At 38.2% G+C, this 26264-nt stretch overlaps 1 protein-coding gene across 1 annotated transcript; it reads right to left on the minus strand.

The window, feature by feature from the left end:
- Positions 1-648: 648 nt before the first annotated feature.
- On the minus strand, positions 649-20732 carry TM2D1 (TM2 domain containing 1). Its single transcript, XM_072997718.2, has 7 exons — positions 20521-20732; positions 17140-17209; positions 16476-16584; positions 14886-14977; positions 9745-9818; positions 4522-4640; positions 649-1544 (listed from the first exon to the last, which is right to left on the minus strand). Exons 1-6 carry the CDS (start codon positions 20728-20730, stop codon positions 4530-4532), a joined length of 666 nt encoding a protein of 221 aa, XP_072853819.1. The 5' UTR covers positions 20731-20732; the 3' UTR covers positions 649-1544; positions 4522-4529.
- Between the last annotated feature and the right edge of the window lie 5532 nt (positions 20733-26264).

Consider the following 26264-nt stretch of genomic DNA (forward strand, 5'->3'; position numbering starts at 1 on the left):
AAGGACAAAAGCCTATCTCACAGCCATAAACACTCCACTCCCAAGCCAACTACACCAGAGCACAGAGTGCTGTCCTCTGAAGATGCCGGCCACATAGACTGGCAAAATGTTAGGAAGAACAACCTTCAGAACACGTCCCAAGAGACCGAAAAACCCACAACAACCAATTAGTAGTTCCACTGAAAATGATCAGGGTCCACACTACCTGAAATTCAGCATCTCTCTTTATGAGCCTGCCTGGGCTTTAAAATAATCGGAGAAGTCTTTCTCTCAGACTCTCAAAGGTAGATTTGGCAAGGGGATGAGAAAAGGACTTTTCTGTCACTGAATCCAATCTGTGGAACACACAGCCTTGGGAGACCAGGTTGGCCGCCTCTTTGCTGTCCTTTCAAAAGCAGGCAAAAACCTCTTCAGGTAGGCTATTTCTCAATAAAAGGCTGCCTAAGAGGGGGTTCCTAAAAAACAACAACAAGGTGCCTTTTCCCCCCCTTAATATATTTTGTTTTGATATTGTTAAGCTGCCTTGGGTCCTCCTAAAGAGAAAGGTGGGGTATAAAAAAATAAAATGTTCTTTATAACTCTAGATACATGGCATGCAGGACATTTTATATCTGGAAGGAGAAGTGACAGAACAGACCACAACGGAAATGTCAGCAGTACTCATTGTTTATATTCAAGAACAGCAAAATGAAAATGCTACAAACATTTAATTCTGAATTGGGAAGAAGGACAGTGATGTAAGTGTTCCTAGGGAACAATATTCTTATTCTGTTGAAGGAGGTGAGCCAAGACACTTAAGCTCCAGAGAACCTTTAACACAGGAAGCTATTTATCATAACAAGCTTGGTTGAGACTGCTCCCCATACTGAACCAATTAGAGCAGCTTATTTCGTCATACTTCATAACTTGCAATGATAGGTTTCCAAGCCTGGCACAGTGCAGTAATTGAATTTTGATCAAACACACATGGCCCATAAGCCACTATGTGAAACTTTCAGAGCAGTTCGCAGCTTTTAAATATCCAGTCAACGTGTTGCCAAAAGTACAGGATGTACTTGATGCACGGGAGGGAGGGTGAATGAGCTGGAACTTCATACATCTGTAAAACAACATTCTTTTGGTTTGAATTCTCTTCTTGCTTTTAAAAAGCAGTAAGAAAATGGACACTGAATTTGCAGTCATTTCTTCCTGTCTTATTTTGTTTATATATACACACACACATTTTCAGTTTTTGTACAATTTGTATGAAACCCACTGTAAGTACTTCATGATGTATTTAACATTAATTATATCCTCTGTCTATTCGTATTTAGCAAAATAATTTAAAAGACAAGTCATTGTCCTCTTCTCAGTAGGGCTATGTTGGAAAACATAGCACCAAAGTCCAAACTCCTCTTGTGTAAACAGTCATGTATATGATGAAGTGGTCTTTTGTCTTTAGCTTATTCAGTGAAACCCAAAGAGAAAGATGCTTCCTTCAAATACTATCCTTTGAAGGCAGTCCCCTTTCATGTATCTTCCTCACACTCAGATGGAGCTGAAATCTGGAAGAAATCAAAATACTAATTGGTTAGTTCCTGCCTTATCAACAACATTTATAGCTTCCACTTAGTCTGAAGTACAGTATGAAAAAACAGTTTGTATAGCATATCATAGAATCATTGAAATGGAAGGGGCCTGGGTCTCCCTCAAAGCCTGAAGAGCAAGCGTTCCAGACTCACAGCAATAAGGAAGGATACCTTGCCCTTGGCTTTATATTCTACGTCCTTTTTCTGCTCCTTCTCACAGGATCATGAATTCAAAAAGCTACCGGAATGATAATGCATGCATAACAGTTCTCTTCCTAATGGGGTGTTACCTATCCGGTTCAAACACAATGAATTTTATTTACATTCACAGGGATGTCACTTTCATTAAAAATATTTTGCAGTGTCCACTTGCTGCTACTGCTGTCTCATGTTTTGGTAGCTGGATTAGTTGTACCCAAATTCATCTTCTCTGTCCTGTCTGTAATCTGAAGTGTAACTATGTGCACAGAACTACTATACTGTCCTTCTATGCCTAGAGGTGAATATCAATAACAGCAAAATATATCCCTGAAATCCTGTAGTATCGTAAGGCTTGTCATCAGACTAAGGGAGGATCTATGCCTCTGAAACAGCACAGAGATATGTTGGTCCCATTTTGGTACATTGAAAAACAATAACACTTAATATATAGCCTTTCAGTGTGACCAGTCAGCAAAGACTGCTTGGAATTACAGATTTGCCACATGGAAAGGTTAATACTGTACTATTTAATATGCCCATTCCAAAATATTTAGTTCATGCTGCAGTTAGCAGTATGGAGAAACCATATGGAACAACTAATCCAACCAATCACTATATCTCACTTTTTGTTTTGTAAAAATATTTTGTTTCCTGTTTCTCAATATAGAAAAAGTCCTTCAGGCCTGTGCAATAATAAAATATTTTACATGTTATTGGGATAATATAAAATTTCTATGCATAATTAAATAATGATGTCTCATATTTATACACCTGTTTTGCAAGAAGTATATAAGCGATAAATAAAAGGGTCCAATTCTCATAATGTAAAAATTCAAATCTTGAAGTATACAAATGGAATTTGATAGCTGAAACTACTAAAAATATAAAAATTATATACAACCATTGATGGATCAGGAAGGTTCCTATCTGCAATCTATTATCTGCAATGAAGCATTAAATAAAAACCTATAACTGAAAAAGATTAATGGGAAGAAACTCTAGAAGGACCCACAGAGATTATAAAGATCCAAGGATAAACTCTGCATGATTTTAGCATTTTTAAAATAAAAATCAGGACCACACAGAAGGAATGACTGGAATAAAAGGTATTACATTTGCTTCCTACAATTTAATCCTGAGGCTGAGGGAGAATCCAGTTTAAGCGTAAGATTGCTTAGTCTTAGCACTAGACAGGTGATACCACCATAAGCTTATATGTGTGAATTTTACATTACAATAGCTTCAATTGGGCTAAAGTTTGGCTTCACATATGAGGTATGGCTCCAACTACAGGAAACAAAAGGGGGGCAAATACAGCTTATATTCTTTCCTAGCAGAGACTACAAATGTTGGCTTGGCTCAGAATGGAAAAGATAATTAACAAGCATCTTTCTGGCTGTTCAGTAGCCCTTTACTCTTTTTTTTCTCTCTCTCTCTTTTTGCCATGCAGAATATCATTATGTATTTGTAAGAGTAGACAATTCAGTTTAAAGTGCCCAATGAAGGAGACTCCAATACCTTCTAAGGTATGAAACAAGTCCTACTGTCTAAAGGTTTGTCTACATAATTAAGCAAAATCTGTCTTGTACTTTGAATCCACAATTTGATCCTACTTTTGTAGCCATCAGAAAACAAAGTTGTTCCATTTTCAATATGGAAAGTTTTCAAATATTTGAATACTTTTTTTTGCTTTCTAGCTGATTTATCCTCCTTTTTGGAATAAATATACACAACTCTGTCAATCATTTATCATAGTGCTTGCTTTCTAGGCACATTACTATCTTGGCTGCCCTGCTCCAGATGTGTTGCAGTTTGTCAGAATCCTTCTTGAAATAGTCAGCCCTAGTGAATGTATTTGTGCACAATATCTGGAACACTGAAGTAAGCTCTTTGTTTTATTGACTGAATTATGGTATTTTTCAACTTGTTCAACAACCAAAAGTGTCGAATGGGTATACAACTTACTATTAGTACTCATTTGATTTATATCTCCCTTTCATGCAATCCATGACCCACTGCAATCTAGTATTGCCCCTGGACTGTATGTTATTCTGATTTACTTTTACGCCATGCCAAGAAGCAGCCTCTATAAAAACACAAAGCAAATACTATATTCTATAAAATATTCTGAAATCTACTCTTATATTGCAATGTATATGTATATTAAATATTGTTAAAAAGACACCAAGTTTGTCTAAATTGGACAAAGGGAAGTAAGATACATCACAGCCTGATAAAACAAAAAGCTATGGCATATCTTTAATGGGTTCAACTATTTTGTAACTGAATTGAGATAAATAATATCTTTATTGTCCCTTGGCTGTCATCTAGATGCAGCATTTGCTCCTGGATGAAGATACCAATTGCACTGAAGGCTTGGATACACACAGAAAGTGACTTAGTAAGTGCATTTATTGTCAATGTGCTTTCTCCTACTCTTTAATTTTATATTGCCTTTCAAATTTAATTCTCTAAAAAGCAATCTATTAAGTCAGTGGTTACTAATCTTGGGTAACCCAGATGTTCCTGGACTGCAACTCCCAGAAGCCCTAGCTAGCACACCTGGTGGTGGAGGCTTCTGGGAACTGCAGTCCAAGAATACCTGGGTTAACCAAGGTTGGGAACCACTGTAATATGCAAAAAGTTGATATTGAAAACAAATGCATTTGTTCCATTGAATACAAACAATAAGAACTTACTGATTCAAGTTAGTTCATGTTAACTGCATATACTTCATATACCTAGATCTTACCGGCATGCTTAAGGGTATATCTGAGGTTTTCTGAATGTCTCATTAGTAATACTCAGTCTGGTAAGCCTTGCTCCATAATAATCTATGATGTAACTAGAGCCGTCTGAAGGGCCCACGATCTAGAAGATAAAGTTTTACAACATGAATTGCTTTTACATTTATTTTTAAGAGCACAAATATTAAGAAACACTTTCATTTACTGTATGACTCATAAACAGGTTAGTGTACGATACTTAGCTCATTTGGTGGCTCATTTGTTGGCTCATTTGGTGAGGTAACAGATTTTCTACAAGCAGATATGCAGTAGTGTATGTAAATGAAAAGTTCACAAGTATATGTGATTACTACCGCTCTGGAAGCACATTTTAAGTTTGTTGTAAAAGGGTGTAAATCACATCAACTGTACACAAGACAATAGACGTGTATTTCCCGGTTACAATCTATTTCTTACAGAAAATCAGAATAAATATAATTCCAAGAACAATGTTTGTGCTACTGGTAAAAGTACAAGACTTAGTACTCTACTATTTACCCAACCTCTGGCAAGAGAATTAACAGCTAATAAAAACACCCATTAGGCTTGTTAATGAGCTGTGCAACAGCTTAACTAATGTCTTGGACAAGTAGAATCAAGAAATGTGCAAGGATGAAAACAAGAGTTTCTAGAAGTAATATGGACTTTCTGCCACTGGATACAATCTGCTGCATAAACCTGTTCTAACACGATCAAATACATGCTACTTTATTGATTGATCGATTGACTGGTTGGTTGACTGATTGTTTGATTGATTAATTGCATTTATATCCTGCCCATCTAGTCAACTGACTACTCTGGGCGTAACATTGTACAGGAGACAGCAACAAAAACCATCCGAAAGAAATGGAAATGCAAGAAAGCAAAGTGGCCTTCCAAAGAGGCCTTACAAATAGCAGAGAAAAGAAGGGAAGCAAAATGCAAGGGAGATAGGGAAAGTTGCAGAAAACTGAATGCAGACTTCAAAAGAATAGCAAGGAGAGACAAGAGGGCCTTCTTAAATGAATAGTGCAAAGAAAAAGAGGAAAATAACAGAAAAGGAAAAACCAGAGATTTGTTCAGGAAAATCAAAGATATTAAAGGAACATTTTGTGTAAAGATGAACATGATAAAGGACAAAAATGAGAGGGACCTAACAGAAGCAGAAGACACCAAGGAGAGGTGGCAAGAATACACAGAGGAATTATGCAAGAAGGATTTGGATATCCTGGTCAACCCAGATAGTGTGGTTACTGACCTTGAGCCAGACATCCTGGAGAGTGAGGTCAAGTGGGCCTTAGAAAGCTTGTCTAATAACAAGTCCAGTGGAGGTGATGGCATTCCAGTTGAACTATTTAAAATCTTAAAAGATGACACCGTTAAGGTGCTACATTCAATATGCCAGAATGTCTGTAAAACTCAACAGTGGCCAGAAGACTGGAAAAGGTCAGTCTACATCCCAATCCCAAAGAAGGGAAGTGCCAAACAATGCTTCAGCTACTATACAATTGTACTCATTTCACACGCTAGGAAAGTTATGCTCAAAATCCTCCAAGGCAGGCTTCAGCAGTATGTGGACCGAGAACTCCCAGAAGTACAAGCTGGATTTGGAAGGGGCAGAGGAACTAGAGACCAAATTGCTAACATGTGAAGGATTATGGAGAAAGGCAGAGAGTTCCAGAAAAACATCTACTTCTCCTTCATTGACTATGCAAAAGCCTTTGTGTGGACCACTGCAAACTATGGCAAGTCCTTAAAGAAATGGGAGTGCCTGGTCACCTTATCTATCCCCTGCGAAACCTATACATGGGACAGGAAACAACAGTTAGAACTGGATATGGAACAACTGATTGGTTCAAAATTGGGAAAGGAGTACGACAAGACTGTATATTGTCCCCCAGCTTATTTAACTTATCAGCAGAATACATCATGCAAAAGGCAGGACTGGATGAATCCCAAGCCAGAATTAAGATTGCTGGAAGAAATATCAACAACCTCAGACATGCAGATGATACCACACTGATGGCAGAAAGTGAGGAGGAATTAAAGAACCTCTTAATGAGGGTGAAAGAGGTGAGTGCAAAAAACGGTTTGAAGCTCAGCATCAAAAAAACTAAGATCTTGGCCACTGGTCCCATCACCTCTTGGCAAATAGAAGGGGAAGATATGGATGGAGGCAGTGTCAGATTTTACTTTTTTGGGCTCCCTGATCACTGCAGATGGGGAGAGCAGCATTTCCTTCTTGGGAGGAAAGCTATGACAAACCTCGACAGCATCTTAAAAAGCAGAGGCATCACCTTGCCAATGAAAGTCCGAATAGTCAAAGCTATGGTTTTTTCCTGTAGTGATGTACGGAAGTGAGAGCTGGACAATAAAGAAAGCTGACCACCAAAGAATTGATGCTTTTGAATTGTGGTGCTGGAGGAGGTTCTTGAGAGTCCCCTGGGCTGCAAGGAGAACAAACCTAGCCATTCTAAAGGAAATCAACCCTGAGTGCTCACTGGATGGACAGATCCTGAAGCTGAGGCTCCAATACTTTGGCCATCTCATGAGAAGACTCCTTGGAAAAGACCCTGATGTTGGGAAAGTGTGAGGGAAGGAGGAGAAGGGGTTGACAGAGGACGAGATGGTTGGACAGTGTCATCGAAGCTACCAACATGAATTTGACCCAACTCCGGGAGGCAGTGGGCCTGGCATTTTCTGGTCCACGGGGTCACGAAGAGTCGGACACAACTAAACAACGACACATAGAGTTATTCAAGATGGAAAGAAACAGGAAAAGAAAATAAATCAAATAATAGCTGAGGGGAAGGCCTGCCTAAACATCCAAGTTTTCATGGATCTCGAGGAAGATTATTCCAGAGCTGAGGAGCTACCGCCGAGAAGGCCCGGTAGGTTTCACTGTTAATCACCAAATAAATTGAACGTTATCATAAAATAAATAAAAAATGCCAAGAAAAATGGAACTTCTCCCTTTTATGAACATTCTTCTTATCTTCAATGCCCTTCTTGAATGTACTGAATTTTTCCATGTATAAAACAACACTTTTTCCTAAAATAATTCAAGGAAAAATTGAGGGTCGTTTTATACATGGAAGGCAGCAGCAGGAGACAGAGACAGACACAAAGAAGCATCCATGCTCGCCCGCCTCTCATGGCTGCTCATTAACTGCTGCCACCACCACCCAATCACCTCCTCCAGTGATCGTCTCCTTGCAAGTGGGCGGTGCCAGCAGCAGTCAATGGGCAGCCACGAGAGGTGCGTGAGCATGGATGCTTCTTTGCCCCCTTCTCCCGCTCCTTCTGCTGCTGTCTCCGCCACTGGTTGCAGGCTCAGTGATTGTGCAGCCCTATGACTGCTCCTTTTCCCTTCCTTTTGTTAAGCCCCGTGGCTTAGCAAAAGGAAGGGAAAGTAGCAGCTAAAGGGATTGGGGAGCCCTTTGATACCTGCTTTTCCTTTCCTTTTTCTAAGCTCCGGGTTTAGGAAGTGGTGAGGAAAGCAGGGATCAAATTTTCTAATTTGGGGTTAGAAAAGAGGGGGTCGCCTTATACACCGGGTTGTCTTATAAACGGAAAAATACGGTAAGTTATTTTAATTAAAAAACTTATAAATAATGCAACTTTTTAGATATTTATTATAACATTAGTATAATCTGTGATTTAAACCCAAAAATATATTAATAATTCCCCCCATGTTGTGAAATTATCTTCTAGATTTAAAGTCTTTTAAACTTATTCCCTGCCTTTCTCTGCTTTATTCATGTTGTTTTTACCACAAAATGCACTTGGATTTTTGTTACATTCTATATATTGACCAGTATCATAGGATACTGTATTTATTATTATTATTATTATTATTATTATTATTATTATTATTATTATTATTATTATTATTATTATTATTATTATTATTATTATTATTATTATTATTATTATTATTATTATTATTATTATTATTATTATTATTATTATTATTATCACACTTTTCTTAAGTGCTAAAATAGTTATGCAGACATGCTGAGAGCACCTTGAAAGTACAGACTTAAATTACTTTTTCCTGTGCAGTCTCAAATTGAATTATTCATTCAGAAAGCCCCATGAATCCAAATCCAGAGTTATGTATTTCTGCCTTACTACAGTTTTAATCTTAAACTGTCTTTAACAGAATCCAGACAGATTTGGCATCTGTTACAAGATCAACTGCTTGAAACCTCATGTGTACTTTCAGCCAGGAATATGTGCTGGCAAGTAACTTTTATTAATTATCAACATGGAACATACCTTCAGGTGTCACGAGCAGAATGTCAATAGTTTTAACTACACACTACATATTGACTTTGCTGTTTGGCTTGGAAGCTTATGTTCTAGGTGCTACTTTGGAAATTATTACAGGACACTGAAAACCAAGCATTGTTGCTGCATATCTGCACAGTTGACATTATGGTTTGGAGAGGTGTGAATGTAGAATAAACCATTTTAGGTGAATAGTTGTTTTTTTTTAAAGAGAGGGAGGGAGGGAGAGAAGGGGAATGGAGAAACACTGCATACTTTCCTGGTCTTTCAGTCTTCTTAAAACAGACAATATGCTTAGCACATATTGTATTTAGAAATGGTGCTTTGCTACAGTAATAAAAACACTGTTTGTGATAGCTTGTGCTTTTCCTCATCCCCTGTAGAGTACATTTTAGCATACTTTGTTTTGTGATTGGTCATTGAAAGGTATAGGCGCACTTAATTTGCAAGTTTGATTTCAAAGCATGTATCATTGAGGAAGTCATATTGAGGAGAACAAATGGGCTGATCACAGGGAATATACACTCCCTTTCCCTCTAATTAGATTCTTCAATTTCAGTTGCATCTCCCCCATAATCTCTTTCACCTTTTCATGGTGAAACAGTATATCTTGTTAAAAAATAACAGAAATACTAAAGCACTATGGTTAAAAAATCAATAAAAGTTGATAATAATAAACAGTGGCTAGAATCTGTTTACCAAATCTTTACTTTTTTTAAAAGCAGACCCATAGTTTTTATGCAAACTGCTTTAGAATCAGGAAATTTTAAAAAGCAATATAGGTTATAGGATAAGTGAAGCTGTTCAAATGAAAGATGTCAACAAAGTTACCAAGCTAAGAAGTCTTTTGTAAAAGCCTTAATAGCTGTTTGGATCCTGGCCAATTCCTTTTATTTTAATCTTGTGGATTTACCTACCTGCATTGAAATCAGAATGAAGTCAATCAAACTGCCAATGCCACAAAATCCCACAGTGCAGAACTTTAACAAACCTTTGAAGAGAACGAGTTATACATTCAGTGAATACATTTTAGAATAGTGCAGTTTCTTAAAAAGTAGGCATTTTCTTTTCACAATAATTTATTCAAACACCTTTCATTCTCCAAAAACTGTAAGTATATGTACAGCAAAGGGTCATTTTTCACTGCTTTCCTATCAGCCCTCCACCGGCAATGTGCATAGTTAGAAACTGAAAAAGCACTTTGAACTTCCCCAGGTTAAATCAGTTTGAAAGTGAACCAATGAAGTCTTATGCTACCTTAAGACAAACATATTTAATTTGGTATAATCATCTGTAGACTGCAGTTTACTGTATCAGACGATATTTGATCATGAGGTAAAGGTAAAGGTTCCCCTTGACAATTTGTCCAGTCGTGTCTGACTCTAGGCGGCGCTGCTCATCTGCGTTTTCAACTCATAGAGCTAGCATTTGTCCGCAGACAATCCTCCGTGGTCACATGGCCAGCACGACTAGACACGGAATGCCGTTTACCTTCCCACCGCAGTGGTACTTATTTATCTACTTGCATTTTGCATGCTTTTGAACCGCTAGGTTGGCAGGAGCTGGGACAAGTGATGGGGGCGCACTCCGTTGCGTGGATTCGATCTTACGACTGCAGGTCTTCTGACCTTGTAGCACAGAGGCTTCAGCGGTTTAACCCACAGCACCACCATGTCCCAGATTTGATGATGACGTTCATAGCAATTATAGCTATTATCCAAAAGTTTATAGCAAACAAAACTTGCTGGTCTTTAGTTAGTTAAAGAACCAACTTATATCAACTATAACTGAGCTTTCAAGGTAAGTGAGATATTCCACTTCATGGTCACCAACCCTCTAAATAGCAGCTAAATCTGAGGAAAAGAATTCCGCAGACATCTCAAGCTCTATATATTAAATCAGTCTAGGCTAAACCTATGGAGAACAAAATCAACACACTTCGTTGAATGGATTAATGCTGAAGAATGTCTCCCACCAGGACAAGACTCTGGCTGGACCATCTGGAAATCACTTAATAGATTTCAAAGCAAAGAAGGAAGATCAAAGAATAATCAAGTAAAACAGGGTTACTTGGATACAGGACAAATTCTCATGACAGGCAGGCAGGCAGCTAGCTAGCTAGGTAAAAGGAAAGAAACCAGAAAAAATATTTTCACATACATACAAATGGCCACAGAGACCAAGCTATGTAGTCTTCATTAACAAGGCTTCATGGCATGGTCTCTGGCTCCCTCTCTTCACCAGTTATGGTAATACATGTGAAAATAGATTCTTCTGGATTGTTTTATTTTTAATATTTCCAGACCATGGATAAGTGAGTAAGTGGATACTGATCCCATGGATAAGGGGGTCCTACTATACATCCCTTATTTTAAATCATGCGACACTCTGATATTATGTTATTTCTTAATGTATTTTAGTTGCTTTAATGTTTTGTTTGATTGTTATTGATTATTTTTGGTTTTCTATTACTGTTTTTATTACTGCTTTTCTAAACTTGGCAGCCAGATGGGCAGTATAAAAATCAATCACTCAATCTGAATAAAGAATGACCAGTTCTACTCCCCCAGTGAGCTTCCATAGCCAAGTTGGATTCAAACCCTCGTTGCTAGACTCCTAGTCTGTCATTCTATTCATAACACCACAATGGGTACCATGGCTAGGCAATAAGTAATCTTTCCCCCCTGTAACAGACCTATATATCATCTCTCTTGGCAACAAGAGTCACAAACTTGGTAGATGAGGATAATGCTGTGGATATAGTTAACTTTCATTTCAGTGAGGTAATTCACAAGATTTCTCATGATATTCTTGTAGTCAAGAATGGTAAAAAAAAAAAACTGAGCTAGATGATGTGAGTGACAGGTAGATTTGTAGCTGGCTGCCAGGCCATATTGAAACAGTGCTCAGAAACTTGTGAGGAATAGTTAAAACATGTGGCTATGCTTGCTTATCTCTGGGAAAGAGAAGATGGAGAGGCAATAAGATTTAAGTACTTGAAGGGCTGTCACATGGAAGACAGAACAAGCTTGTTTTCTGTAACAGGGTAGAATCCGAAGTAATGGATTCAGATTGTGAGAAAGAAGATTTTGCCTAAACGTTAGGTAAAATTTATTCACAGTAACAGCTGTTCAACAGAGGAATGGATTGCCTCAGAGGGTGGTGAACTCTTTTTCATTTAAGGCTTTTAAACAATTATTATTATTATTATTATTATTATTATTATTATTATTATTATTATTATTATTATTATTATTATTATTATTATTATTATTATCATCATCATCATCATCATCATCATCATCATCATCATCATCATCATCATCATCATCATCATCATCATTAATTGTATTTATACCCCGCCTATCTAGTCATTTTGACCACTCTAGGCGGCTTACAACATAAAACATAACAAGTTCAAGAAAAATTTATAACAATAAATTAGCCACATTTCAGAGATGCTTAACTGTGGTTTTCCTGCTTTGGCTGGGATTGGATTCATACATCCATAGGTCCCTTCCTCCTGTACAGTTCTATGATTATATAAGTATTATTGAACATCAGGGGCAAAGTTATGATCCTCTTTTAGTATCACTTCCAAGCTGATAGCCACAAAAGGTGTATGGATTGATATACTTCCTGTTAAGGTAGAAGCATCCACTAGTGGAACCTGATATCCTATCATTCTACTTTGTAATCTGTAATTATGTAGGTAATACAGCAATAAGACAGCCATGTCTGTTCAGACTTAAAATATTGATCAACTACTGCTGGTTCTTATGCAAAGTTCAGTAACTTTATTTCGTTCTGAGACTGTAAATGTGTAACACAGACGTTAGGAGTTCTATAAAATGCCATTTAAGGATCTGTAGCAGAAACTGGTTATTTTCCTTGGGGAAAATGTACATAAAACTCACCAAGCCGAAAGGAATGTTTTCACCACAATTATCTGCTTTTGAAATAGATTAGGCTTAACTACTCTATGTATTATAAACGTCACTTTTATCCTTTGGACCATCTGCATGGTGACATCATCACTTCTGAATTCTACAGAACACTGAGCATCTGTGTTAGATTAATCCACAATACTGCTAATATTGCTCGTATATGTATCCCTATGATTAGACCTTTAGACAAGCAATTTATAAAGACAGAGTTGCTTGTCCAATGCCGGATTGTACATTACAAAGAAACAGTGTGAATACATTAACAAATAGTTGAAATAAAGTTTATGGCAGTTTTAGACAAAGCTTTGGAATATGTTTGCATATGTGGCTGATTTCTATCTTTTTAATTGCTGCAATGATACACTGGAGTCTGAGAACTGCCTATTCGTGTAACATGCAGAAGAGTGACAGACTTAATGGGTGTTATTCCTTTGGGAAATACAAACATGACACTCTATAATATGAAAGGCTTCCAGTCCAAATGGGTACACGAGGCTTGCTACACTTAAAAAAACATGGGCAAATAAATAATTAAAGCATGTTTAGCTAAGCATATAAAAGCACAGGCACTACTGCTGCCAGCAAGATCTGCAAACAAAAAAGCAGTTATAACAGTACCACTTAATGACAAGGGGGGGGGGAACAGAAGTCTCTCTCACACACAAACACAAACACACACACACACACACACACACACACACACACACACAGAGAGAGAGAGAGAGAGAGAGAGAGAGAGAGAGAGAGAGAGAGAGAGAAAGGAAAGCATTTTAATAAATGTTGGGGCATAATTATTTAAGTCAGGGTTTAGGTGGGGGCTAACTAGTAAAAGCACCCAGTTTCATACATCTTACAGTGTGCTATGTGAAAATCTTTCATCTATATTATGGATCTGACAAAGCTGAACTAGTGTGCCAGCTGTGCCCATTCCTGGAGAGGTCTGATCTGGCCACGATGACACATGCCTCCCTTAGTTATATCCTGGAGGAATTAGTGTAACATGCTTTATGTGGGGCTGCCTATTGAAAGTGTCAAGAAACTTCAGTGGGTCTAAAACACAGCAGATTGCTGACTTGGGCTGGTTATAGGGGTCATATAACCCTTCACTGGCTGCTGATTTATTTCCAGGCATTATTCAAAGTGCAGCTTTTAACCTATAAAGTCGTAAACAGTTCTGGTCCAAGCTATCTCAAACACCTTGTCTCCCATTATGCTCAAGTGTTAAGATGATCAGGCGAGGTCTTTCTCTCAGTTCTACCACCTTCATAAGTCTGTTTGGTGGGGACATGGGAGAAGGCTTCTCCAAGACTCTGGAACTCCCTCCCAAAAGAGGCCAGACTGGGTCCATCTTTGCAAAGCTTTCCCTCGGCTGGCCGAGTAGATTTTTTAAAATGGATTGTTATGCATTAGGGCTTTGAATGTGTTCTTAGTATTGCTTTTGTTTACCATTTCTCAGAGTAGTATTTGTTGCTTTATAATATTTCTATACTTCTTAAGCTTTAAATATTACTTTCAATAATGTAAGCCATCTTGGGTAATTTTTAAGGCTCTTGGGTAATTTTTAAGGCAAAGGTGGGGTAAAAATATTTTAAATAATTCTGGTGTTAGGCAGGTTTCTTCCATGTCTTCTTTTAAGCTGTTCTTCATTGAAGATGTATCATTGATTTGGGTGAGCTGAACTTGCTACCACTGCTACATAGCCATGGAAGTTCTCCTTTCTATTTGACTGTTGAACCAACCATACTAGACGAAGCAGAAGCATTGTCCAAAGATGGATTGTAGGAGAATACAGAGGGTCCAAAACCCAGATTCTTGGCTTCTATCAGTGCTACACTGTTTGTTTTCTGATCTGCATGTTTCTGCTACAGAATTTCAACTTTCTTATTCTGCCTGCTAAAGGATGGTCTCCCACAGCTTTTGCAACCTGCTTTTCATTTCTTATACATTCTCCTCTTTTAAAAGGAGCCATTGTTCTGATTAATTTGAACTGATTTACTTGGCTGCTGTGTAGATTAAAATGTTTAGCTGTTAATATGCTAGGTTGATACATACTGTATGACACCACCGAACTAGCCTATAGATTAATATTTGAACAAATGAAAGAGACTTACCTAGTGCAGGATATCCTAGATAAAACCTATCTGCTCCCAACCATCCAAGAAATAAAGACAGAGCTACTGCTACTTTATAGGAGTAGCCATTCCTAAGAACAGAAATAAAAAAGAAATGTGGCTTACACAATATGCTGAATCGTTCTCATTAAATAAATCAGAAATTATGTTCAGTTTCTCATTAGAAAAATCAGCCATCAGTACTGAACAAATTCAGAGCTTGATCAAATGGAAATCTACTAGTAATGAAACTAGGGTGGATAAAAATCTGGGATTTTTTAAAAACCAAATTTATTTATTCATTCATTCATTCGACTTGTATGCCGCCCACACTCTGCAAGAGTCTCCATGCGGCTTCCAACATCAATTAAAACAGTTCAATTAAAAACACAAACGCTAAAAAACAATACGGTTACAAAAGCAAAAATAAAAACAAAAACAAAAATAATCCACAACAACAATCTAGACCCATGACTCTATCAATTAAAATTAAAACCTTCAATTAAAAAACTTCCAGAACAGGAAGGTTTTAACCTGGTGCCAAAATGTCAGTAATGTCAACGGCAATCAGATGTTGTTTGGGAGGGCATTCCAAAGGCCAAAGGTCGATTTAAATCACAATTTAAACACAAAAAATTATTTAAATCATTCAAAGTATTTTTTAAATTTAAATGGTGACTGAAAGCAAATCCACCCTGACCAAAACACTAACAGTATATAGCAAGAGTTCCATAAGCAAGCAAATATTTTCAAAATGAAAACTTGGACAGGGTAATATCTCAGAACTTGAACGAAATTTCACATCTACCTTTCTTCTTCCCTAATTATAAGTATTTATCAGACATATACATATTCTGGATTTACCTACTTCAAAAATATATTTCAGAATGCATTGTCCAGACATGTTACACCTTCTCTATGTACAAGCACATGAGTTAACTTCCAATTCAACAAACTGTTCAAAGAGCTGAAGGGCAAAAGGGACTGCTAAGGACATTTTTCTGTGCTCCAAGCCTAATCTCAGATCAGCATTCTTGTACATGTCTTTCTCTTCAGCTGTACAGTGCAGCAGTTACAAAGAAGTTCACCAATAGTAGCCTCTGTACTCAAAGGCTGGTATTCTATATATATTACTTGGGAGTGGGTATAAGCCAAAGCACAAAAACAGACAACACAAGCAAACAGTCTGAAGCTGCATCCTATACAGAACATTAGGCACCCATTCTCCAAGACATATCATTTGGCTTTCTTATGTTTAATACTGCACAGATCAAACTGGTAGGAAATAAATTGAGCTACTGTATGTAAAAAGGCTAAAATTTCAAAAACTAAACAGCTGAGGACGGAGTTTCTTTTCTCAATTCAAATATGAAGTTACTTTACCTGTGTGAAATACATTTTATACAGTCAATTAAAAAAGGTATGTTAATACTTCATTCTCTATTACAGTATTATCTATAATAAAACCAAAAAGAGAACAGAAGCATTTTTCAATACAAAAGGCTGATAAAGAATATAAACCATTTTAACATTTATGTATCCAATGTTCACTAAAAACAGAGGTATTATGCACTAAACACATGTACTCACACATTTCGACATTCTACAGGCTTGTAAAATCCAATTTCTGTTCCAGTAAATTGGGTTTCATTCCCATTGAAATCCTTACAAGTAATATTTGGAGCTGGTAGGCAGGCAACTGAGAGCATAAAGACAATATAAGTATGTTGTGTTGAACACCATTAAAATGCTTCAGATGTGAGACAAATATTTGCATGTTTTGCACGAAACATCTAATAGAACACAATACAATATATTGCTTCAGAACAGATTAAATTTACAATCTCTGTTGCAAAAAAAAGCAGCAATATATTTTAGTACATTTTTACGGTGACAAAGATGCATGGTAAACAGTTTCTTAAAAATATTTTGAATGACTAGTATGGTAAATATTTCCAAACATTATTTTGCGTCAGTGACGCAGAATATATATGGCCAATTATTACCATACTTATTAAAAATGCCTATTGTGTTACACAAGAAAAGATTCAAAGAGGTCAAACTATACCTACAACCAATCACAAATAGTGTTAGGCCACTCTAGTATTAACTCATGCAGAGAAAAACCTCCCCTGTTCATACAGTCTGATAATCCGTTAAAAAAAGGTATTAAGGGGACTTTAGTGACCATTGGTAGCATTTGGTCAAAGAATAAGTAGAGTTAAACGCACAAAAAGATTACCATAATCCTTACCATATGCAGTGCGATTCGTACATTTCAAGGGTTCTTGTGTCTCATTATCTATTTTAGGATCTTCGCAAATATATGTTTGAACAATTAAGGGAAACAAATACAAGCTGAATTCTCATGTAAGAGTTCCACAATAGTGCCATAACACACAAAAAAATTTTTTTACAAGTCACAGTGGCTAATTGTTTTCATCTTACTTCAAATGATGACACAAAGATGTAAGATGTACAGCTATTTATATTAACCAGGACCTTGTTAGAGAATACATAAACAAAAGCTGCCCTACTTCATGTCTCTTTTTGTCATAATATCCACAAGATAAGCAACCAAAACACATGATATGCACTATTATGCTGTCCATTGCCTTTCCTTCTACCTCACATCAATGAGCACTGAGGTTTCAAATAGTACAATCACATCAGATTTTATTTTGCATTCATCTAGGGTCAACGGTTCTTAATCTTTGGTCCTCCATGTTTCGGACATCTATCATCAAAAGCCCCAGGCAATATGGAATTCTGACAGCTGAAGCCAAATAGCTGGAGAGCCAAAAATTGAAGATCTAGATGTTATAAAAGAGAGCAGAAAGGATCAAGGCATTTTGAAGTAGAAACAGGTGGTGCCTTAGAAGCTGGCCAGTTCTCCTTCACTAGAGTATATAAACGGAGGGTAAGTGACAGTCATCATAATCCATGTAGCTATGATATACATTATAAAATATACACTGAGCACAATGCCCGTTTTCAAAATGGTCATTGTATTAGTCTGTTTCAGCATGTGTAACAGTAATTTTTTTTAAAAAGCTATGGCAACAGAATGATGAACAGATGTATTTCAAGGTGAGTTTTCATGGATTACAATTTACAGACATATAGAACATAATTGATAGCCCACAGGCTTATATACACAAAGTACATGTTGGGGGTGAGGACAAAGTAAGAAGGGAAAAAGAGGATGGCTAATAATGAGCTTTTAGAATTACAATTGCATTGTTAAAATCAGAAAGGATCTCAGTGCTAATCACATAGGCATCCCCTTATAAGGAATCAGAAGTATGCAATTACCGTTATGTCCCAGGAAACATTTTATTTGTAATGATACAATTTATTTATTTTATTTATTTACAGTATTTTTACCCTGCCTTTCTCCTTAAAAGGATCCAAGCGAGCTTACATAATTAAAAAGACAATTTAAAAGCTAACACCGAAGGTATACAAATATTAAAAAGAATTAAACAAATATTATATTAAAAACAGTAAATTAAACCAATACTAAAAACATATTTAAAAGCAACTGAGCACAACTCTGGATTAGTCCAGAGTGTTAACATACACAGAATGCTAAGAATACAGCCCATTTCAGCTGGCACACTTTCTCTAGCTTTGAGATCTTCGACAGTGTCTTAGGACATAGAAGTGTTCTGAAATGGGCTCTTAAGTACTGCCATTTCTGATGTCAGATGTGTGTCCATTTATTTTCCTGTAGAATCCAGAGATGCAAGCTAGCAAAGAAGGTATGACAGAGTGGTCATAATGACCAGATAGGCAGGGTATAAATAAAATAAATAATATTAGCAGCTGAACATGTAAAGAATCCCCTTGTATTGTGTGCGACATTGTTCGGGTCAATATTGATGCTGGCACAGTAGATGCAGAAACACAACTGCCATCTGGGTTTGTAGCAATCATCTTCTTTTCTCTTTGTGTTCTGTGGCCTCATATTTTGGGTGGCTGCCTATGAGTCAGTATGGCTATAGTCTCAGAGAGCAAAGTATTATTCTCTAGAATGGGCTGTACATTATTGATGATACATCTCAGTGGTCTCAGTAGGGAGCTGAAGATGAAAGCCCATAAGAAATGTAGTTTTCATCCTCTTTCCCATCTCAGTTGGTCTCTACCCCTCCATTCTGTGGACTATATAAACTTATTTAATTTATAATCCATGTGTCTGATACAGTGGATTGTAATCCACAAAAGTTCGTACTGAAATAAATCTGTGGGATTTTAAAGTGCCACAGTTCTTTAATTTTTCCTTTCTCTCTCTCTCTTTCTCGTTTTCTTCTTCTTCTGTTTTCGTTACACATCGAAGGTCCATTCTAACACTATGATTCTATGGAGAGGCAAACAATCCAAGTCTCTTATGATATTTACTTGTGCCCAACCACTCTACAACACAAACCTATGCACATACACCGAAGCTTAAATCTCACTGTATTCGTATACAGGTTATTCTCAGAAAACAGGTACTCCCAGGAAAAAAAAAATCCCAGAAAAGAAGGCCCACTGAACACAACAGCCAAAATCCTATTGGGGCTTTTCTCTAGAGAAAGTGAAACTGTGCACATTCTAATGGTGAATCACAGTTAGTAAGGTGCTTGTGTGCCTAGTCACATGTTATACACATAATTTGCATCTTGTTAATTATTAGTAATTTACTGCCATGATATACCTACTTTCACTTACTCTGGAGTAAACTTTTAATAGAATTTTAACCACTGTGTTCAGCAGGGCTTACCCATGACTAACCTCCCATTGATCTGTATGGCTCAACTCTAAATATTACCAAATACAGTTAGGCATCCTTCAGTCTCAAAAGACTATGGTAATGTGCTCTGTATGGAGGACTTGGAACAGCGTCTAGTGACAATCTACTGCATAGAAACATTTGACAGAAAGGTGACTTAGAGGCTTCAGATGGGCATCTAATTTGTCTTACATAAAATGATCTTTTTATTAGTTTTTTTTCCTGCCAGAACATGACAGCCCTAAACAAAGTATTCAGCATTGTATGCTGTTTCAGAATATTAGACAACAGTTGAGTGTATTCCATATGTCAGCATTTACTTTTTAATTCAGTTACTCCATACCAAAGACACCTTAGCACAATGAACAACTAGTAATGGCAGAAGAGGAAGAGATGTGTGAGAAATCACCACTTTCTTTCTCCTGTGCTTAGCAGTTCCCTCCCTCTCTCTCTCTCTCTCTCTCTCACACACACACACACACACAGAGAGAGAGAGAGAGAGAGAGAGCTCACAGCCTGCTTCGAGGTAGTTTACCTAACGGCTCCACCATAAACTACAGCCACCCATGAAGAAGCTCTTCCCACTATACCATCCCTCTTTGTAAGTATATTTTTTAACCAGTCAAAATCAACAATTTTTGCAGCTGCACGCAACAGAAATCCAACAGGAGTAGCTTCTCAACATGCAACCCAGTTAGTGAGGAAGCTCTGCGTGTTTGCGAGGCGTGGCACTTTCGCCTCACAGTTCATCCAACAAAGGCGGCAACCCTGCACCTTTTCCCCCCATCCCCACGCTTCATCCCAGTGCAAGGCCCATCACCATGGTAACTAGTCACTATACCGCGTCCCCACAACTCCAGGATATTGCCCGACTCTCAGGTCTTCGCACTTCAGCGGAGGGTCGCGGCCCGCCACACCCCGCACCGTGAGGCAAGCCAGCCACAAGGTTCCCACGGACCAGAGCACGGTCGCGCCCTCTTTTTTCCTCTTGCGCCCTAAGATCGGCATTCCTAGCCAGGCGGCCATATTGAAACAAGCAAGCCAACTGATCAGCTGACGCCTTTCGCCCATCCAGCAGTGGCATGAAACACCCCGCCTACGCGGCTCGTGACATCAGCGAAGGAAGCCAGAGGAGGCGGGGCTGTTTTTCCACAGGGGGGAAAAAAGGCATTACTTTGCCCACAACAAAGATGGCTGCTGTTTCTTACAGTCTTGATAGGACCGAAGGCTGAGACCGCAAGCTGGTTTTCCATACGCGGTTCTGTAGAAGGCGCCCTTAGTAAAAAGGGAAGCGCAAATGCCCTGATCTAAGATGGATCCCTTAAGGGCGGGGAAATTTGACGGATAACTCTTTCCTTTTCTTCCACTCCTCCCCTAAAACGGAATGAGGTTAATCGGGATCTTTTAAGTAGGTGGAAAGGGTGAGACGGGGAGTGAAGCATGTCAGTAGAGAGCATGAGCGAGGCGTAAGGCCAGGTTTACAAATGCAGACATCGACAACCCGTTCTGATCGGCTGCTCGATCACCCCAATAAATAGTATTTCTCCCGCTTGCATGCTGCTAACATGTTCAGCTGAGCAACGCTCCTGTGGTGCTAAGAGTTATCAGGAGCCAACGGCAGTTACACACGGATAATTGCGCTCCCATGACGAGGAAAATCGTCCACTACAGCATATCTGACTGCGATCTTATATCCACTTACTAGAGAGCCCTGTGTGAGTCCATTTACTTCGTCACAAACAGGTATTAAGTTTGCATGGTTAGGTCACTGATAACGGGACGCTTGCCAAAAGTCACTCTGATGCAACCCTAAGGGAATCCTTGCTTGACTCAGCATGCTTTGAAAAAGCCTGCCTTTACCACTTTTAAACCAATCCCTTGTTAAAACGACACAGAAGCGTGCTGTGCAGTAACTAATGTGATGTGTGCATGCACTTTGGAAAAAAAGTAGTAAATGGCAAGCCCTAGGAAATAGAGTCAACGTGGCATCACAGTTATAATTTTGGGGAGAGCTTGTATCAAATTCTCAGGGAGAGACATTGGATGAGGCTCCATCAGTAGATGGAGGATGGTTGTGAAGATAAAAATAGGGAGAAAGAGCATCATGTACATCCATCTTTACCTTCTTGCAGACTCTATATAAGTGTAATAAATAAATAAACCTACTAGTGTAAATGGTGCCAATTACATTTGCATGCTTAATCATGTGCAGTGTGGGACACAATTCAAGGCACATTTACTTGGAAGTAGGATGATTGTCTTAGAGGGTTCATGGGGACTGGCACAGATAAGACATTGAGGTCTTCACTGCAGCTTTCAACATGGCCCCAAATGTATGAAGAGTTCTGGCCCACAGTATGGTAGGGCCTGAGCCATAATTGCCCACAGGAGCTGAGGCTCTTGCTTGGTAGGGGTAGTGGTGGATGGTGTGGCAGCTAGAGCAATTTGTTCTGTTCCCACAACTACTTCCTCAATTCTGAGAGAAGTAAGTCCTTTTTAACTCAGTGGGCCTTAAGTAGCTATGCACAGAACTACAGTACAGAGGTACCTCGCTAGACAGTTACCCCGCATGACAGTTTTTTCGCTAGACATTTACTTTTTGCGATCGCTATAGCAATTCGCAAAACAGTGATTCCTATGGGGGAATTTTGCTGGACAATGTTTGGTCCCTGCTTTGCAAACCGATTTTTGCTAGACGACGATTTTGACAGCTTCCTCCGCGCTCGCAAAACAGGTGTTTTCAGGACCTAAGCTTCACAAGAGAGCGATTTAAACAGCTGATTGGTGGTTCGCAAAGTGGCTTTCCTATGGCCAACCTTCGCTAGACAACGACGATTCTTCCCCATTGGAACGCATTAAACAGGTTTCAATGCATTCCAATGGGGAAATGCTTTTCGCTAGACAATGATTTCACTAAACAGCGATTTCAGTGGAATGGATTATCATCGTCTAGTGTACTGGTTCTTAACCTTGGGTTACTCAGGAGTTTTGGACTGCAACTCCCAGAAGTCTTCACCACCAGCTGTCCTGACTGGGGTTTCTGGGAGTTGCAGTTCAAAAGCATCCAAGTAACAAAGGTTAAGAACCACTGGTCTAGTGAGGCACCACTGTATAAGTATCACTGGAGAGTTGTGAACACATCAGAATTAATGTACATCTTTTATTATACTATTAGTGATTCTCAACCAGTGGTACCTGGTTGAGAACCACTGTACTGATGGAACACAAAAGTTGTGTGGTAAGATACTGAGGAAGTCTAGAGGGAAGACCAGATTTTCCTAACAAATCACTAAGAAATGTACTTACCATCTGTGCCCAAGTCCGCAAACAAAGATGACTTTCCATCTGTTGCAGCCACCACTTGCTACAGATTATCCACATTTTAATTGGTAGTAGTAAATTTGGAGGCTGTGTTTCTCCTAACCTGCCATTCTCTCTGCTCACCAACAAGCTAAAAATATTAAATACAGTAACAAAATCCCTCTAAGCCTAAAAATGTCCTCAGTGGAAAATGTGCTTTTTGCTTTTATCTTCATCTCTACCCTCCAGACCAGCTGTCCTTAGGCAAAGGGAAGCAGCTGCCACAGGCAGGTGAATTAGGATGTAACAAATGAATAAAGAACATTGTTGCATTGTTAATAACATTGTTGTAATTTTGCTGCAAGGAAGAGCAACTGGTGCTTACAGGAACTGCTACTTCAGTTACAAATGTAACTTCACTGTCTTGGATACTATTCACTTTGACCCGATGAAGAGAGGGACTGCATTTACTGTGCTGCCTCAGGTAGTGAAATACCTTGAGACAGCCCTACTGATTTTACTAAATATAACAGGATTCTTTATTTCTAAAAAAACTTCATATTTCTTCACAAAAAATATCCAGTTCCCTCCCCTTTAGTTCTCAATTTGAAATATAGCTCAGATAAGTCTTCTGTGTGAGTATACTATATTTAGTTCCATCTACTGATACCACCTTAGAAAAGATTCGTTCTAAGAAAAAGTATTTTGACCTAATTATAGCTTCATATCATTGCTCACATCTTTAATTAGTAATTCGTGTTAACTAGTTGTCATCATCAACTTTAAAGTTACATTATGCTGGTATTTTTGGACTTGCCCAATGATGGGATACAAACCCCCCCCCAAGAATTTATCTGAAATTGATTTCAGCTTTGTCTCTGAGAGCCAATGCAGTGTTAATGGCGGGGAAGACCTGGGTTCAAATTCCCACTCAGCTCTGGAAACTCACTGAGGGTTAGCAATGATAAATAACTTTTTGAACATCTCACGTACCTTGAAAACTTGGTTATGGTTGGTATGTGTTTGAAACACCTTAACAATACATACTTTTTTGTGTGGCTACATTTTCTATTGGCTAGAATCCTATTACAGATTTATGCCAGATTAAGAGTAAATGTGTAAATCATGGCACAAATTGCTGCTAACGAATGAGTAACTGGACACATTCATGGTTGTATGTCATGTTGCACTGCTAATGGCTAATATAAACCATTAAGAAGAATGGAGATTATTTGAGAGGCTGGTCTCGGTTCTTCTTAATAGTTTATATTAACATTTAAATGGTTTTAGGATCTCCTTTCTTGAGAGCAGAGGCAACAACTATACTTTTAGAAATTTTCATAAGTTCATTCCATGTTCCATCAATTCAGCAGGTACATGATCAGGAATGTAAGTGACAGCACATTAATTAATGACAATTCACCACTTTGATTTACACAATTTCACTTAAGCCATTTTAAATCCCCAATACACTTCTGGCCATTATTTGTTTACAACATGTCTTTACTGTCAATAGCAAATTTCTGGTCAATGTACAGTTTAAAAAGTTAAAATAATTAAAATTTTAAAATGCCAGTTTAAAATAAGAAGAGAAGAAACATAAAATTAGGATAAACAGCAAATAACATTGCTTTTAGCACTATAAGTGATTAATATCTGGAGAAGACAGAAAAGGTTTTAATCTAACTTTGAAAATACAGTAAAGCACATGCCAAGAGTTCTCATTGGTAAGGACATTTTACAACTTCAGTGCTATCACTTATAGTGTCTGAGTTGGTGGTGACTGACTAATTGAAAATATATATTTGGTTGTGGTGGAAAGTGGAATGAAAACTCTGAAAAAGGCAAATTCCATATTGGGCACCTGTTTGTGTTTGTTGGGGGGGGGGCGCAAAATAAAACCAGCAACTCACTAAATACAGGGAGGCTTGTAATCAGTTTGGTTACCACCTCACATAAAAGATATTGCAGAGTTAGGAAATATGCAAAAATAGTAGCTAAAACGATCAAGGTGGTGGGGACATTATACTATGAAGAAAGATCACATCAATTGGGTCTCATTAATTTTTTGGGAAAGTGACTACTTTGGGGAGACATCGGAAGTGTATAAATGTATGCATGTTGTGGGAAAGTGGACACAGAAGAAATTATGTCTTGCTACTAACGTCAGAATGGCAGGGACAAGGAGGATAGCAGGGAGATTCTGGGCAGAGCAAAAATAATATTTATTAACACAGGACATAGTTAAACTCACTCTCTTGAATAGCTTTCAAAGGGGATTAGATCAATTAATGGAGGGCAAGGCTATCGAGATATAGCTACTTTAATCACCATCATCATCTTAGAACCACAGAACTGAAAGGGCCCCTATGGATCATTGAGTCCGGCCCCTGTCAAGGAAGGCCGAATTGAGCTCCCAAGAATTGAACTCCCATCCTCTGGCTCTGTAGCCAGAGACCTAAACCGAATGAGAACCCTAAATATATTGTATTCGCCAACGCTTTCATGGCCGGGATCTAATGCTTGTTGTAGTTTTGTTTTGTTTTTGTTTGTTTTTTTGGCTCTTTGGCCGTGTTCTGAATGTTGTTCTTCCTAACGTTAGGAAGAACAACCTTCAGAACACGGCCAAAGAGCCCGAAAAAACCCACAACAACCTAAATATATTAATTTAAAAATAATTAATATATATTAAAATACAATTCATTCAATAATAAATTACAGTAAAAGTTATCAAATCCGGTAAATAGCCCTGAGTGGAGGTGGGCCTACATTTAGCACCCCAGCATTTGTGCATCCTATGAAGTGCAATCTGTCAAAGCAGATGTCAAACAAGAGGGAGAGGGAGAGGACGGAAAGGAAAAGAGCTTATATACACTGTAACATATTTGCTAGTTTCTAAGGGACCCCAGATTCCCTGCTTCCACTGAACCAGGGAAAGCGACAGCCCTCTGGAATTTTTCAGAACTGTGTTTCTAGCTCTTTAGTAAAACCAATAGTTGGCTAAACAGATTTTTAAACGATGTCGAAAAGTTTCATAATGTGAAGCGCTTCCCTGGCATCAAGAACGCAGGTGAGAATTTTGCCCGAACTCCGTCGCTGCGCACGAAAACGTCCAACATTTCAGAGTTACTAGGAAGAAGGTAAAAAGTGTGTGCCCTCAAAAGATCTGCCAGGATGTAAAAGGCTAATTTTAAAGAAGTTATTTTTTTAAAAAGAGGGGAAAAACACTGACGCATGCTTTCTGAATGCTGTGAGTTTCCTTTGGCACGTTTCTGTTTTCATAAAATACTAGACGAACCGGATCG

The sequence above is a fragment of the Pogona vitticeps genome, chromosome 4 (genome assembly GCF_051106095.1).
Source record: "Pogona vitticeps strain Pit_001003342236 chromosome 4, PviZW2.1, whole genome shotgun sequence".
Taxonomy (NCBI): domain Eukaryota; kingdom Metazoa; phylum Chordata; class Lepidosauria; order Squamata; family Agamidae; genus Pogona; species Pogona vitticeps.